The sequence below is a fragment of the Somniosus microcephalus genome, chromosome 4, assembly GCF_052327205.1.
Source record: "Somniosus microcephalus isolate GS21.2 chromosome 4, FLI_Smic_1.0, whole genome shotgun sequence".
In the NCBI taxonomy this organism is placed as follows: Eukaryota; Metazoa; Chordata; class Chondrichthyes; order Squaliformes; family Somniosidae; genus Somniosus; species Somniosus microcephalus.
The window spans coordinates 67,505,954-67,521,880 of NC_140990.1; the positions used below are offsets into that span (position 1 = coordinate 67,505,954).

At 49.5% G+C, this 15,927-nt stretch overlaps 1 protein-coding gene across 1 annotated transcript; it reads right to left on the minus strand.

Annotated features, from left to right (window-relative positions):
- Positions 1-771: 771 nt before the first annotated feature.
- LOC147119123 (uncharacterized) lies at positions 772-10,331 on the minus strand. Its single transcript, XM_085984856.1, has 2 exons — positions 10,214-10,331; positions 772-2,442 (listed from the first exon to the last, which is right to left on the minus strand). Exon 2 carries the CDS (start codon positions 1,716-1,718, stop codon positions 1,068-1,070), a length of 651 nt encoding a protein of 216 aa, XP_085840982.1. The 5' UTR covers positions 1,719-2,442; positions 10,214-10,331; the 3' UTR covers positions 772-1,067.
- Positions 10,332-15,927: the final 5,596 nt, after the last annotated feature.

Sequence of the window (15,927 nt, forward strand, 5' to 3'; positions counted from 1 at the left end):
ATCGGCCTGTAGTTACCTGGTTTCTCTCCACACTCTTATAATGGAGTGATGTTAGACTGATGGGCCTGTAGTTACCTGGTTTCTCTCCCCACTCTTATAATGGAGTGACGTTAGACTGATCAGCCTGTAGTTACCTGGTTTCTCTCCCCACTCTTATAATGGAGTGATGTTAGACTGATCGGCCTGTAGTTACCTGGTTTCTCTCCACAGTTATAATGGAGTGACGTTAGACTGATCGGCCTGTAGTTACCTGGTTTCTCTCCCCACTCTTATAATGGAGTGATGTTAGATGATCGGCCTGTAGTTACCTGGTTTCTCTCCCCACTCTTATAATGGAGTGATGTTAGACTGATCGGCCTGTAGTTACCTGGTTTCTCTCCACACTCTTATAATGGAGTGATGTTAGACTGATCGGCCTGTAGTTACCTGGTTTCTCTCCACACTCTTATAATGGAGTGATGTTAGCAATTTTCCGGTCTAGCAGCACTTTCCAAATTCAGAGACCGTTGAAAGATTATGAATAACTCTCCTGCAATTCCCTCATTTACTTACTTTAATTCCCTGGGGTGGAAACCATAAGGCCCTGGAGATTTATCTCTCCTCAGTCCCACTACTTTCCCCATTACCATTATGTAAAATACTAATGTCGAATGATTTCTCCCCTTGACTTATTGTTAGTTTCCCTTCGATCACTGGTATTTTACCGATACTTTCCCTGGATACCAAGGCTAGATGAGGCATTCTGGAAAGGATGGGGAGCTGGGACTTGTCCATGAGAGTAACCGAAGGCATCAGAACTGAAATAAAGTATAGTGAGAAAGGAGAAAAGGCCGAAACATGGAACTGTCGGTAACAGGACATCAGTTAGTCTCCTCATATCTTGGAGACATCAAGCATTCGATCCACTGTGCATCTGAAACCAAGCTGATTTATTTGACATCTATCCAGAATATTAAACTCCAACCCAGTTACAGGAGTTATTAACATCAGCAGAAACAAACCACAACTGTCAGAATGAACATGGTTCAGTCCTGGATGTGATTAACAGCAGCATCCAACCCCCGCAGTCACTTGTGAACTCGCTGATGTCTCAGCAGGTTGGCTGACCGAGTGAATCCCTTCCCACACACGGAGCAGGTGAACGGCCTCTCCCCAGTGTGAGTGCGCTGGTGTGGCAGCAGGTGGGATGATTGAGAGAAACCCTTCCCACACACGGAGCAGCTGAATGGCCTCTCCCCAGTGTGAACTCGCTGGTGTGTCAGCAGGTGGGATGGCTGAGTGAATCCCTTCCCACAACCGGAGCAGGTGAACGCCCTCTCCCCAGTGTGAACTTGCTGGTGTTCAATGAGGTTGGATGACTGCCTGAACTTCTTCCCACAGTGAGAACAACTGAATGGCCTCTCCCCTGTGTGAACTCGCTGGTGTGACAGCAGGTGCAATGACTTAGTGTATCCCTTCCCACACACGGTGCAGGTGAACAGTCTCTCCTCAGTGTGAACTTGCTGGTGTGTCAGCAGATGAGATGACTGAGTGAATCCCTTCCTACACACGGAGCAGGTGAACGGCCTCTCCCCAGTGTGAGTACGATGGTGTTTCAGCAGGTGCTGTTTGCTTTTAAAGCTCTTCTCACAATCAGAACATTTAAAAGGTCTCTTGTCAGTGTGAACAAGTTGGTGTGTTAGAAGGTGGGATGAACAAGTGAATCCCTTCCCACACATGGTGCAGATGAACGGTCTCTCCCCAGTGTGAGTGCGTTGGTGTGTCAGCAGATCCTTTGTGCTTTTATAGCTCTTCTCACAGTCAGAACATTTAAAAGGTCTCTTATCAGTGTGAACTCGCTGGTGTGTCAGGAGGTTTGATAAAGCATTAAATCCCTTCCCACATTCAGAGCAGGTGAACGGTCTCTCCTCAGTGTGAACTCGCTCGTGTGTCTGAAGGTTGGATAACTGAGCGAATCCCTTCCCACACTCGGAGCAGGTGAACGGCCTCTCCCCAGTGTGACTGCGTCGATGAGTTTCCAGCTCAGACGGGTAATTGAATCCCTTCCCACAGTCCCCACATTTCCACGGTTTCTCCGTGGTGCGGGTGTCCTTGTGTCTCTCCAGGTTGGACGATCAGTTGAAGCCTCGTCCACACACAGGACACGTGTACGGTTTCTCCCCGCTGTGAACAGTGCGATGTTTTTTCAGGTTGTGTAACTAGTTAAAGCTCTTTCCACAGTCAGTGCAGTGGAACACTCTCACTCGGGTGTGTGTGTCTCGGGGCTTTTCCAGTCACACTGATGTTTGAAATCTTTTCCCACAGACAGAACAGACAAACATTTCTCCTTCCACATTCAAAGGCCGATGATATTCAGGTCCTGATGAATTGAGTGACCCTGTCAGGTCTTGACGTGATGTTTGGTTTGAGTTTCCCGTCTGTAAACCCTCCCCTTCTAATACTCTGTAAAAGGAGTTTACAAAAGTCATCACTGTAAGTACAGGATAGAAATTCAGAACAGACAATTCTAGTTTCTATGGAACATTTTTTCCTCTCTTGTTCCCCCAAAGCTGTAAATCCCCGTCCCACACACTCTCCCTCCTCCCTGTGCTGAAATCCAAACCCATCGCACCATCTCCAACATTTCTTTCCTCCACTCCCAGTTTTCCCCCTCCCTCTACTCTGGTTGGGTTCAGTTCTACACCCGCTGTGTGCAGAGTGAGAATAAAATCAATGAGTCAATGATTGTCTCTCCTGGTCACTGGGACCCTGAAGCCCCACCCACTCTATGTTCCTGTACGAAGATGGCCGCGCATGCACCGTGCTGCCGGTGGAACCGGTCCGTCTTTCCTCCACCAAGATGGCGGCGCGTAACCCGGGACTGTTCCCGAGAAAAAGCCTCACCGCTGCCGTCCGGTGGAACACAGACCGGGCCGCTGGATCTCCTTCGGGCCTGAGGCCGTTCTCCAACTTTATAAACCCAGCGGCGCGGCCTACCCGCAGTTTATTAATCGCCCGACCCCGCTCCCGCCGACCTGCAGCTCTGCCCAGCGACCACGCGAGGCTTTCTTTGAGGGGCGGGGCACGTGACAAGGCCCACGGCCTGACTTATGGGAGCTTCCGACCAATAGAGAGCGAGCGGGGCGGGGCTGGAGGAGTGAGCCAGCGGTGGGTCCTCCAACCAATCGGGGAGCCCGAGGGGCGGGACTAGCGCCGGCTGATTGTCTGATCCGCAGGGCAGCGAGTTTCTCCAGTCCCTTGTTCAGGGCCTGGGGCCAGGGGAGGCTTTGGGCCTTTATTCCCCTTATTGGACACAAGGCTCTTTGTCTCACAACACACTGGCTCAGGTTTTAATACAGACTTTTTAAATTCATGAATAAAAAGCAGACAAACCCCGTGCTTCTGTAGAACAAACTTTTTAATATTTGGGAGTAAAAGTACAAGTTTTTTTCCCCCTGGGGAATTTATTATTAGTTTCAGGAAACAACAACAGCCACTTGTATTTATAAAGCACCTTTAATGTAGTAAAACATCCCAAGGCTCTTCACAGGATCGTTATAAAACAAAAATTGACACCGAGCCACATAAGGAGATATTCGGGCAGATGACCAAAAGCTTGGTCAAAGAGGTAGGTTTTAAGGAGCATCTTAAAGAAGGAGAGAGAGGTAGAGAGATGGAGAGGTTTAAGGAAGGAATTCCAGAGCTTAGGGCCCAGGCAGCTGAAGGCACGGCCACCAATGGTGCAGTGATTAAAATCAGGGATGCTCAAGAGGCCGGAATTAGAGAAGCGCAGATATCTCGGGGGGGTTGTGGGGCTGGAAGAGATTACAGAGATAGGGAGGGGCGGGGCCACGGAGGGATTTGAAAACAAGAATGAGAATTTTAAGGCTGAGACACTTAAGGAAAAGCAGGGAGTGGGGGAGGGTCAAGCCCTTATGGGACAGGGTCTCTAATTCTGTTCTGCGACAGTTACTGGGACAGACTGTATCTCCCCCTCTCCTCCACACAGGGATTTGTGGTAGTTAAAGGGACAGTGATTCTTCTTGTTCCGCGAGATTGTAATTAAAGGGACACTACTCTGAGATGGCTGTGAACTTTTAGTGCTGCCAGACTTTCTAAAACATCTTCCTTTCTTTGAAGATCTGTGTGAACTCGCTGGTGACTCAGCAGGTTGGATGAACTCTGAAACCTCTGCACAGTCAGAACATTTAAAGGGTCTCTCATCGGTTCTGGGGCAGGAGGGATCTGGTTAACAGTGATCACAATATCATTAGGTTTAAAGTAGTTATAGAAAGGGACAAAACAAAATCAACGGTGAAAATACCCAGCTGGAAGAGAGACAATTTCAGTGATTTGAGAAGGGATCGAGCACAGGTGGACTGGAAACAAAGATTGTCCAGGAAAACAGTGAATGACCAATGGCAGGCCTTCAAGGCTGAGATAGTTCGGGTACAAACCAAGCATATTCCCATAAGGAGGAAAGATGGGCCATTCAAAGCTAGAGCTCCCGATGACAAAGGATATAGAGGTTAAAATAAAACAGAAAAAGGAGGTTTATGACAAATGTCAGGTACAGAATGCAGTCAAAAACCAGGCAGAATACAGAGAGTGCGGGGGAAAATGAAACAGGATATAAGAAGGGCAAAGAGACAATATGAGAAAAGATTAGGGGGTAACATAAAAGAGAACCCAAAAATCTTCTATAAACATATGAAAAGTAAAAGGATAGTTAAAGGAATGGTGGGGCCGATTAGGGACCAAATAGGAGCTCATCATACGGAGGCAGAGGGCGTGGCTGAGGTACTGAATGAGTACTTAGCATCTGTCTCCACAAAAGAAGAGGATGAATTTAATGTCGCAGTAGAGGAGGGGGGAGTAGAGAAATTGGATAAAAATAGATAGAAAGGAGGTGCTAAATAGGTTGTCATCACTCAAAGTTAACAAGTCACCCGGTCCAGATGCGATGCATCCTAGATTGCTGAGGGAAGCTAGGGTGGAGATAGCAGAAGCTCCGACCCCAATCTTTCAATCTCCCTCAGATATATGGGAGTGGTGCCAGAAGACTGGAGGATTGCAAATGTTACACCCTGTTTAAAAAAGGGGAGGGATAAACCTGGTAACTACAGGCCAATCAGTCTAATGTCAGTGTGGGTGAACGACTAGAGACCATTGTCAAGGACAAAATTAATTCTCACTTGGAGAAACATGGGTTAATAAGGGGCAGCCAGCATGGATTTGTTAAAGTTAAATCGTGTCTGACTAACCTGATGGAGTTCTTTGATGAAGTAACAGAGGGTGGATGAAGGTAGTGCAGTAGATGTTGTATATATGGACTTTCAAAAGGCATTTGATAAAGTGCCACAGAAGAGACTGACTCGGAAAATAGAAGCACAGGGAATTAAAGGGCTGATGGTAATTTGGGTATATAATTGGCTAAGGGAGAGGAGGCAGTGAGTAGTGCTGAGGGATGAAGGAGGCGAGTGTGTAGTGGAGAGTCAGGGTCGGGTTAGGTCACTGAGGGATGAAGGAGGCGAGTGTGCAGTGGAGTGGAGAGTCAGGGTAGGGCTCGGTCACTGAGGGATGAAGCAGGCGAGTGTGCAGTGGAGAGTCACGGTCGGGCTAGGTCACTGAGGGATGAAGGAGGCGAGTGTGCAGTGGAGAGTCAGGGTCGGGCTAGGTCACTGAGGGATGAAGGAGGCGAGTGTGCAGTGGAGAGTCAGGGTCGGGCTAGGTCACTGAGGGATGAAGGAGGCGAGTGTGCAGTGGAGAGTCAGGGTCAGGCTAGGTCACTGAGGGATGAAGGAGGCGAGTGTGCAGTGGAGAGTCAGGGTCGGGCTAGGTCACTGAGGGATGAAGGAGGCGAGTGTGCAGTGGAGAGTCAGGGTCAGGCTAGGTCACAGAGGGATGAAGGAGGCGAGTGTGCAGTGGAGAGTCAGGGTCGGGCTAGGTCACTGAGGGATGAAGGAGGCGAGTGTGCAGTGGAGAGTCAGGATCAGGCTAGGTCACTGAGGGATGAAGGAGGCGAGTGTGCAGTGGAGAGTCAGGATCAGGCTAGGTCACTGAGGGATGAAGGAGGTGAGTGTGCAGTGGAGAGTCACGGTACATAAGAACATAAGAAATAGGAAAAGGAGTAGGCCAATCTGCCCCTCGAGCCTGCTCCGCCATTCAATAAGATCATGGCTGATCTGATCCTAACCGCCAATCTACTGTCACAGAACCATCTCCTGAATCTAACAGAATTAGACACACGAAATAGGAGCAGGATCAGGCTACACGGCCCCTGGGCCCGCTCCGCTACCCACAGGGCCATGTCCGATCCGAACCTAGACTCATGTCCAAATTCCTACCCGCTCCCCGTAACCCTTAATTCCCTTTACTTCTAGGAAACTGTCTATTTCTGTTTTAAATTTATGTAATGATGTCGCTTCTACAGCTTTTTGGGGCAGCATATTCCATGGACCTACCACCCTCTGAGTGAAGTAGTTCCTCCTCATCTCAGTTTTGAAAGAGCAGCCCCTTATTCTAAGACTATGCCCCCTAGTTCTAATTTCACCCATCATCGGGAACATCCTCCCCGCATCCACCCGATCCAACCCCTTCACAATCTTATATGTTTCAATAAGATCACCTCTCATTCTTCTGAACTCCAATGAGTGGAGTCCCAATCTACTCAACCTCTCCTCATATGTCCATCCCCTCATCCCCGGGATTAACCGAGTGAACCTTCTTTGTACTGACTCGAGAGCAAGTATGTCTTTTCTTAAGTATGGACACCAAAACTGTATGCAGTATTCCAGGTGCGGTCTCACCAATACCTTGTACAACTGCAGCAATACCTCCCTATTTTTATATTCTATCCCCCTAGCAATGAAAGACAACATTCCATTGGCCTTCTTAATCACTTGCTGCACTTGCATACTAACCTTTTGAGTTTCGTGCACCAGGACCCCCAGATCCCTTTGTACTTCAGTACTTTCCAGTTTCTTGCCATTAAGATAATAACTTGCTCTACGATTTTTCCTGCCAAAGTGCATAACCTCACACTTTCCAGTATTGTATTCCATCTGCCAAATCTCTGCCCACTTACTTAGCCTGTCTATGTCCCCTTGCAGGTTTTTTATGTCCTCCTCACTGATGCGCTATCAACAATACCAAAGACTACGAGATGGACTTAAATGAAGTAGGCTTTTATTGACTAAGAACTAGAGCATGCCTCTGCTAGTGAATCCATCCTAAGAGCTCCCGGGGGAAGGGTGGTGAGTCACCTTTATTCCCGGGCTTAGGGGTGGAGCCAGGGGCTGAGACATGCCTGGACTTGTACAGGGTAAACAGTGGTTTACCACACAGGCATGTACAGGTTAACAGTGGTTTACCACACAGGCATGTACAGGTTAACAGTGGTTTACCACACAGGCATGTACAGGTTAACAGTGGTTTACCACACTCACTCACTACTTTCCCTCCCATCTTAGTATCATCTGCAAACTTTGATATGTTACACTCGGTCCCCTCCTCCAAATCGTTAATATAGATTGTAAAGAGTTGGGGACCCAGCACTGACCCCTGCGGAACACCACGAGTTACTAATTGCCTGTCTGAGAACGAACCATTTATCCCAACTCTCTGCCTTCTGTTAGATAGCCAATTCTCTATCCATGCCAGAATATTACCCCCAATCCCGTGATTTTTTATCTTAAGCAATAATCTTTTGTGTGGCACCTTGTCAAATGCCTTTTGGAAGTCTAAATACACTACGTCCACTGGTTCCCCTTTATCCACCCTATATGTTACTTCCTCAAAGAACTCCAGCAAATTTGTCAAACATGACTTCCCCTTCATAAAACCATGCTGACTTTGTCCGATTAAATTATGATTATCCAAATGTCCTGTTACTGTCTCCTTAATAATGGACTCCAAAATTTTACCTACCACAGATGTTAGGCTAACCGGTCTATAGTTTCCAGCCTTCTGTCTACTGCCCTTTTTAAATAAGGGTGTTACATTAGCAGTTTTCCAGTCTGCCGGGATCTTTGCTGAGTCCAGGGAGTTTTGGAAAATTATTACTAATGCATCCACAATCCCGACCGCCACTTCCCTCAAGACCCTAGGATGTAAGCCATCAGGTCCAGGTGATTTATCCGCCTTGAGTCCCATTATTTTACCGAGTGTGCAGTGGAGAGTCAGTGTCGGGCTAGGTCACTGAGGGATGAAGGAGGTGAGTGTGCAGTGGATAGTCAGGGTCGGGCTAGGTCACTGAGGGATGAAGGAGGCGAGTGTGCAGTGGAGAGTCAGGGTAGGGCTAGGTCACTGAGGGATGAAGGAGGCGAGTGTGCGGTGGAGAGTCAGGCGAGGGCTAGGTCACTGAGGGTTGAAGGAGGCGAGTGTGCAGTGGAGAGTCAGGGCAGGGCTAGGTCACTGAGGGATGAAGGAGGCGAGTGTGCAGTGGAGAGTCAGGGTCGGGCTAGGTCACTGCGGGATGAAGGAGGCGAGTGTGCAGTGGAGAGTCAAGGTCGGGCTCTGCCACTGAGGGATGAAGGAGGCGAGTGTGCAGTGGAGAGTCAGGGTAGGGCTAGGTCACTGAGGGATAAAGGGGGCGAGTGTGCAGTGGAGAGTCAGGGTAGGGCTCGGTCACTGAGGGATGAAGGAGGCGAGTGTGCAGTGGAGAGTCAACGTCGGTCTAGGTCACTGAGGGATGAAGGAGGCGAGTGTGCAGTGGAGAGTCAGGGTCAGGCTAGGTCACTGAGGGATGAAGGAGGCGAGTGTGCAGTAGAGAGTCAGGGTCGGGCTAGGTCACTGAGGGATGAAGGAGGCGAGTGTGCAGTGGAGAGTCAGGGTCGGGCTAGGTCACTGACGGATGAGGGAGGCGAGTGTGCAGTGGAGAGTCAGGGTCGGGCTAGGTCACTGAGGGATGAAGGAGGCGAGTGTGCAGTGGAGAGTCAGGGCCGGGCTCGGTCACTGAGGGATGAAGGAGGCGAGTGTGCAGTGGAGAGTCAGGGTCGGGCTAGGTCACTGAGGGATGAGGGAGGCGAGTGTGCAGTGGAGAGTCAGGGTAGGGCGAGGTCACTGAGGGATGAAGGAGGCGAGTGTGCAGTGGAGAGTCAGGGTAGGGCTCGGTCACTGAGGGATGAAGGAGGCGAGTGTGCAGTGGAGAGTCAGGGTCGGGCTTGGTCACTGAGGGATGAAGGAGGCGAGTGTGCAGTGGAGAGTCAGGGTCAGGCTAGGTCACTGAGGGATGAAGGAGGCCAGTGTGCAGTGGAGAGTTATAGTCGGGCTAGGTCACTGAGGGGTGAAGGAGGCGAGTGTGCAGTGGAGAGTCAGGGTCAGGCAGGGTCACTGAGGGATGAAGGAGGCGAGTGTGCAGTGGAGAGTCAGGGTCGGGCTAGGTCACTGAGGGATGAAGGAGGCGAGTGTGCAGTGGAGAGTCAGGGTCGGGCTAGATCACTGAGGGATGGAGGAGGCGAGTGTGCAGTGGAGAGTCAGGGTAGGGCTTGGTCACTGAGGAATGAAGGAGGCGAGTGTGCAGTGGAGAGTCAGGGTCAGGCTAGGTCACTGAGGGATGAAGGAGGCGAGTGTGCAGTGGAGAGTCAGGGTCGGGCTAGGTCACTGAGGGATGAAGGAGGCGAGTGTGCAGTGGAGAGTCAGGGTAGGGCTAGGTCACTGAGGGATGAAGGAGGCGAGTGTGCAGTGGAGAGTCAGGGTCAGGCTAGGTCACTGAGGGATGAAGGAGGCGAGTGTGCAGTGGAGAGTCAGGGTCGGGCTAGATCACTGAGGGATGGAGGAGGCGAGTGTGCAGTGGAGAGTCAGGGTAGGGCTAGGTCACTGAGGAATGAAGGAGGCGAGTGTGCAGTGGAGAGTCAGGGTCAGGCTAGGTCACTGAGGGATGGAGGAGGCGAGTGTGCAGTGGAGAGTCAGGGTCAGGCTAGGTCACTGAGGGATGGAGGAGGCGAGTGTGCAGTGGAGAGTCAGGGTCACTCCCCCCTGAGGCCCCGCCCCTCCCTGCTTAGCCCCACGTGACACCGGGGGTCCGTACCGCGCATGCTCAGTGCACAAACCCATGGAACTGTCAATCATCCTCCCCTGCGCCTGCGCATTGGGCCCCTTAGCCGCGGCTGCCACGCGGGGCTTTCTTTGTAAAGTCGGTTTTGGTTAAGAGCCGCGATCAGTGAGGGAAAGAGGGTTTCCCAGAGATCTGATTAAGATCAGAAGTGGGGCGAGAATAAAGGGAAACACAAACCTGAGAGTCCGCGGATCCGGGCCCCGAGCGGAGATTCTTCTGTTTGGCGGAGCTCACTCGAGGGACACGTGACCGGGGTCCACGGCCTGATTGACGGGAGATTCCGACCACTAGGGAGCGAGCGGGGCGAGGCTGGAAGAGCGAACCGGCGGCGGGTCCTCCAACCAATCGGAGTGTGTGAGGGGCGGGGCTTGCGGCACCAAGTGGGCGGGGCTCAGCCGGAGCTCCCTCATTGGCTGAAACCCTGCATCATTTTCAAACCTGATTTCTCTCAAACTCCAGGAGAAAACTGGAGCTTTCTGTTGTGGCTTTAAACAGATGAAACCCTGTGGTGTGGAGCAAACATCGCAACATTTGGTAGTGAAATGGATTCATTCAGGACAGACAGCAGGGATTATTTCAGGAAATAACACAGTGTAGTGAGAAAGGAAATGCAGTGGATGTTGTGTAGATGGATTGTCCAAAGGTGTTTGATAAGGTGCCGGACAGGAGGCTTGTTGATCAAATTAAGTCTCACAGTGTTAAAGGGAGTGAGGCAGCGTGGATAGTGTTGTGTATGTCCCTTTAAGGGAGTAACTGGTCTCAGACTGCAGTACCGGCAGTGACCATCCCTGTATAAAAGGCCCTGGCAGGCTTCTGTAGTTTCAGTTTCCAGATTGTCTCCATTCAGTAAAGACTTGTTAAACCAACTCCTGCATTCCGTGTCTCCGTTAACACACGGATTTAATACTGGCGACGAGTAAGAAACGAACTTACCTGCAACTCGGCAGCACCTCAGACGACGTTATTGAAGGTCGAAGCCAGAAAAGAAAAAAAAAATTATCCAGAGAAACGGGCGTCGACCATGGGCAACCGCCCTCCAAATCATCGGATTGAAAACTTGCAGGGGAGACTGTCAAGAGCCAGGCTTGGTTCCCCAGTCTGTGGTTTCCCAGCTAATCGGGCTGGTGGCAGGTAGTGCACTGATCCTTCCTGGGCTGCGGCGGGCTAGAGCTCGATCGGGTGGCTCTGCAACGGGGCCGGGCAGTGAGTTGGGAAGCAGAGAGAGAGGGTGGAGCACACAGGGCGCGGCCGGTGCTTCGCAGCCGGGCAGCGTTCGGACCTAAGAATAGGGAGGGAAGTTTCCCAGAGGGTCCGCTTCACGACGGGAACGGTTAAAAATAAAAATACCACGGAGAGCGGCGTTGACAGCAGCGGCAGCGGCGGGAAAGCGCGGGAGGCGCCATCTTAACTCGGCGGGGAAGAAGGAAAAGTGTGGGAGGCGCCATTTTGATCCATCGGGGATGAAGGAAAAGCACGGGAGACGCCATCTTAGATTTTCAAGATGCCAAAGACTGGCGATATCACTGCCTTCGATAATGCAATAGAAGACTGGACCACGTATGTGGAAAGAGCCGAGGTATATTGCGAGGCAAACGAAATAGCCGAGGGGAAAAAGGCATCGGTATTGCTAAATTTAATGGGCGCAAGAATGTACGGCCTATTGCGGGACCTGATTACTCCAGCCAAACCGAAGGCGAAGAGTTTTAACAAAATTGTTGCTATCCTACAGGGACACCTAAATCCTACACCGCTGCTGATAGCAGAAAGATTTAAATTCCACAGGAGAAATCAGCATAAAAATGAGAGCAATGCTGATTACCTTATGGAACTACGCAAGCTATCAAAGCACTGCCAGTTCGGAGCAGGACTGGCAGATACCTTACGGGACAAATTTGTCTGTGGACTCCTGAGTGAAGGAACCCAGAAGAGGTTACTCTCAGAGAAAGAGCTGACGCTAGATAAGGCTTTCAGCGTGGCAGTATCGTACGAAGCAGCAGCAAGGGGAGCTGCAGAAATACAACAAAAGCCACAGGAATACGGCACCCACGAAATGACACGGGGATTTGCAAAATGTTATTGCTGCGGCAGAACAAACCATGACCAGAAGGACTGCTGGTCCAAGGACAAAATATGCAGGCAATGCGGAAAGATGGGACACATTGCACGAGTTTGCAGGTCTGAGAAGAAGACCAATGACAATAAAAAGGCTACTAAGGAACCGTACAGGAAAGTACAAAAGATGACGGACAGTAGTTCCGAAGACCAGATGAGCGATAGTGAATCCGGGAACAAGAGACTAAGCTGTCTCAAACTTCACAACGTAATCGCAAAAGAGGATCACTGAACCATTTGGGTCACCCTCACGATAGCAGGGTCACAAGTTAAAATGGAATTGGATACAGGATCAGCGCTAACCGTCATGAATCGACGAGACTACGAGCGGCTATTCTCACACATACCCTTGAGAGAGACATCGATTGTCTTGAGGACGTATACGGGGCAAAAAGTATACCCCAGAGGAAAAATAAGGGTGCCTGTCGAATACAACGGCAAGAAAATACGGAAATTGTATCTCTACATTCTGCAAGATGGTGGACCACCGTTATTGGGACGTGAATGGATCAGAAAGATAAGTTTAGACTGGCACTCCATTCAGGCACTGACGGTGGCTGGTAAAAAGGATGACGACGTCACTCCTGGACGATTGTCAACAATCTTAGCTGACGCCAAAGAGGTATTTCAACAAGAACTGGGCACTCTTAAAGGCGTAACCGCCTCAATAAAAATAGAGGAGAATGCAATTCCCAAGTTTTTCAAAGCAAGACCGGTACCATATGCAATTCGCCTAGCCGTCGAGGCAGAGCTGGAGAATCTGGAGAATGCAGGCGTGTTATCTAAGGTAGACTGGAGCGAGTGGGCGACACCCATCGTTCCTGTCATGAAGAAAACGTTAAACAATAAGTCTGAGGAGCCAAGGAAGGTTCGCATCTGTGGGGACTTCAAGGTGACAGTGAACCCAGTCCTTCACACAGTACAATATCCTCTTCCAAGGATAGAAGATATCTTCGCCTCACTATCCGGAGGGAAGCGTTTTACAAAAATTGACCTAGCGCAAGCATATTTGCAGATGGAGGTTGAAGAATCCTCTAGGAAGTATCTCACAATAAACACTCACAAAGGTCTTTACCAGTATAATCGACTGGTATTCGGAGTAGCATCAGCTCCGGCGATATGGCAAAGAGCGATGGAACAAGTCCTGCAAGGGATTCCGAGGACTCAGTGTTACTTGGACGACATCCTAGTGACAGGTGAAGATGACAGTGAACACCTTGCCAACCTAGAGCAGGTGCTCACTAGACTACGTGAACATGGGCTACGAGCCCGTCGCCACAAGTGCGAGTTTTTTAAGAAACAGATATCGTATTGTGGCCACGTGATTGATGAAGAGGGGTTGCATAAGTCCCCTGACAAAATTGAAGTGGTAGTTAAGGCTCCAGCGCCTGAAAATGTGTCACAACTGAGGTCATTCCTCGGATTGGTGAATTACTACCATAAGTTTTTGCCGAATTTGTCCACAATTCTGCATCCACTGAACGCCCTACTACGAACGGGAGTAGCATGGAAATGGAGCAATGAATGTAAGCGGGCCTTTCAGAAGAGTAAGGACCTAATCACTTCAAGAGAAGTATTGGCTCACTACAACCCATCACTACCGATAAGACTGGCGTGTGATGCGTCTCCCTATGGCATTGGGGTGGTACTGTCACATAAATTCCTTGATGGTTCTGAGAGGCCGATAGCTTTTGCGTCACGCTCGTTAACTTCAGCCGAGCGTAACTACGCCCAGATTGACAGAGAGGCCCTCAGCCTAGTGTGGGGGGTGAAGAAGTTCAATCACTACCTGCATGGTCAGAAATTTACTCTACTAACTGATCATCAACCTCTCGTCTCCATTTTCAACCCTCAGAAGGGCGTACCGATAATGACGGCACAACGGCTACAGGGGTGGTCCCTTTTCCTAGGGGCACACCAATATGACATCGAGTACAAAGGAACTAAACAGCATGGGAATGCTGATGGATTGTCGCGCCTACCGTTGCCGACGGTGGAAGAAGAACTGGCAGTGGATCCAGTGGAGTTATTCCACTCGACTATTATCGAATGTCTCCCTGTGACGAATGCAAACATAGAAAAGGAAACACGAAATGACCTGACACGCTCCTGGGTCTATGATTTAACGGTGAAGGGATGGGCAGCACATGGCGAACCACTGCTGCCAGCATTCTCGCCGAGAAGAGAACAGCTGTCAGTGTGCAGAGGAACCTTGATGTGTGGATCCAGAGTAGTAATCCCACCCAAATTGAAGGATAGAGTGCTCAATGAGCTTCATGAGGGTCATCTGGGAGGGGTAAAAATGAAGAACTTAGCCAGAGCATTTGTGTGGTGGCCGGGAATCGATAGAGAAATCGAAGAGATGACCAAAAGCTGTACAGGATGCCAGAAGGTCCAAAACGCCCCACCACAAGCCCCTCTACATCCATGGGAGTGGCCCTCATCTCCATGGCAAAGGGTGCACATTGATTTTGCTGGTCCCTTTATGGACTTGATGTTTTTAATTGCGGTGGATGCACATTCAAAGTGGCCAGAGGTAATAAAAATGTCCTCAACCACCACAGAAAAAACTATCACAGTCTTACGAACCATATTCGCCAGGAATGTGCTGCCTGAAAAGATTTGCTCTGACAATGGACCTCAGTTTGTGTCTGAAGAGTTCCGGAGGTTCTTAAAGAACAATGGTGTTAAGCATTACACATCTGCCCCATATCATCCAGCCACTAATGGATTGGCCGAGAGGTTTGTTCAAACATTCAAGAAAGCTATCAAGGCAATGTGTAATGAAGATATACCCCTACAACACAAGGTGGATAACTTCTTGTTTGCCTACCGGAATGTGACACATGCGGTTACCAACCAAACTCCAGCCATGATGTTCTTCAATCGAAGACTACGATGCCGCTTGGATTTGGTTAAGCCAAACGTCAGAAGAGATGTGGAGAACAGGCAGTTTCAGAATATGAATGAAAGGCCGACCAGGAGTTTTAAGATAGGTCAACCAGTTTTGGCCCGGGACTACCGCACAGAGAAATGGCAGCCAGGAACGATCTGTACACGGCAAGGACCTCTAATGTATACCGGGGACGTTGGAGAAAGCATTGTAAGACGCCATGCTGACCAGATTCTAGAATCACTGGAAAACCTCAACTCCACACCACGATCTGATACACCTGGCGATGAAACCGAAGTACCAATTGCATGTACCTCAGAATCGGTGATATTGGAAGCAGACGAACCAAACAACGACATTGATCCCGACTCAACCTTGCCAGAAGAACCTGATATCCCAAAGAGGTGTTATCCAGACAGAATCAGGAAGCCTCCTCAAAGACTGAACTTATAATTGCTTAACTTCAACTAATGTATCTAGCAACCGTAATTGTAATTAGTTATTATTTAGTTGTTAAATGAATGTTGTGTACTGTTTATCTAAAAGGGGAGGAATTGTTGTGTATGTCCCTTTAAGGGAATAACTGGTCTCAGACTGCAGTACCGGCAGTGACCATCCTTGTATAAAAGGCCCTGGCAGGCTTCTGTAGTTTCAGTTTCCAGATTGTCTCCATTCAGTAAAGACTTGTTAAACCAACTCCTGCATTCCGTGACTCCATTAACACACGGATTTAATAGATAGGAAGTTGGGTAAAGGACAGAAAACAGAGAGTAGTGGTTAATGGATGTTCTTCAGACTGGAGGGATGTAAACAGTGGTGTCCCCCAGGGTCAGTGTTGGTCGTGCTGTCCTTAATAGCTTTGTAAATTCATGCTTCCATCTGCATT

Bases quoted from the DNA above. Each gene is read 5' to 3' on its own strand.
- LOC147119123 (XM_085984856.1), bottom strand. From the start codon at position 1,718: ATGTGTGGGAAGGGATTCACTTGTTCATCCCACCTTCTAACACACCAA.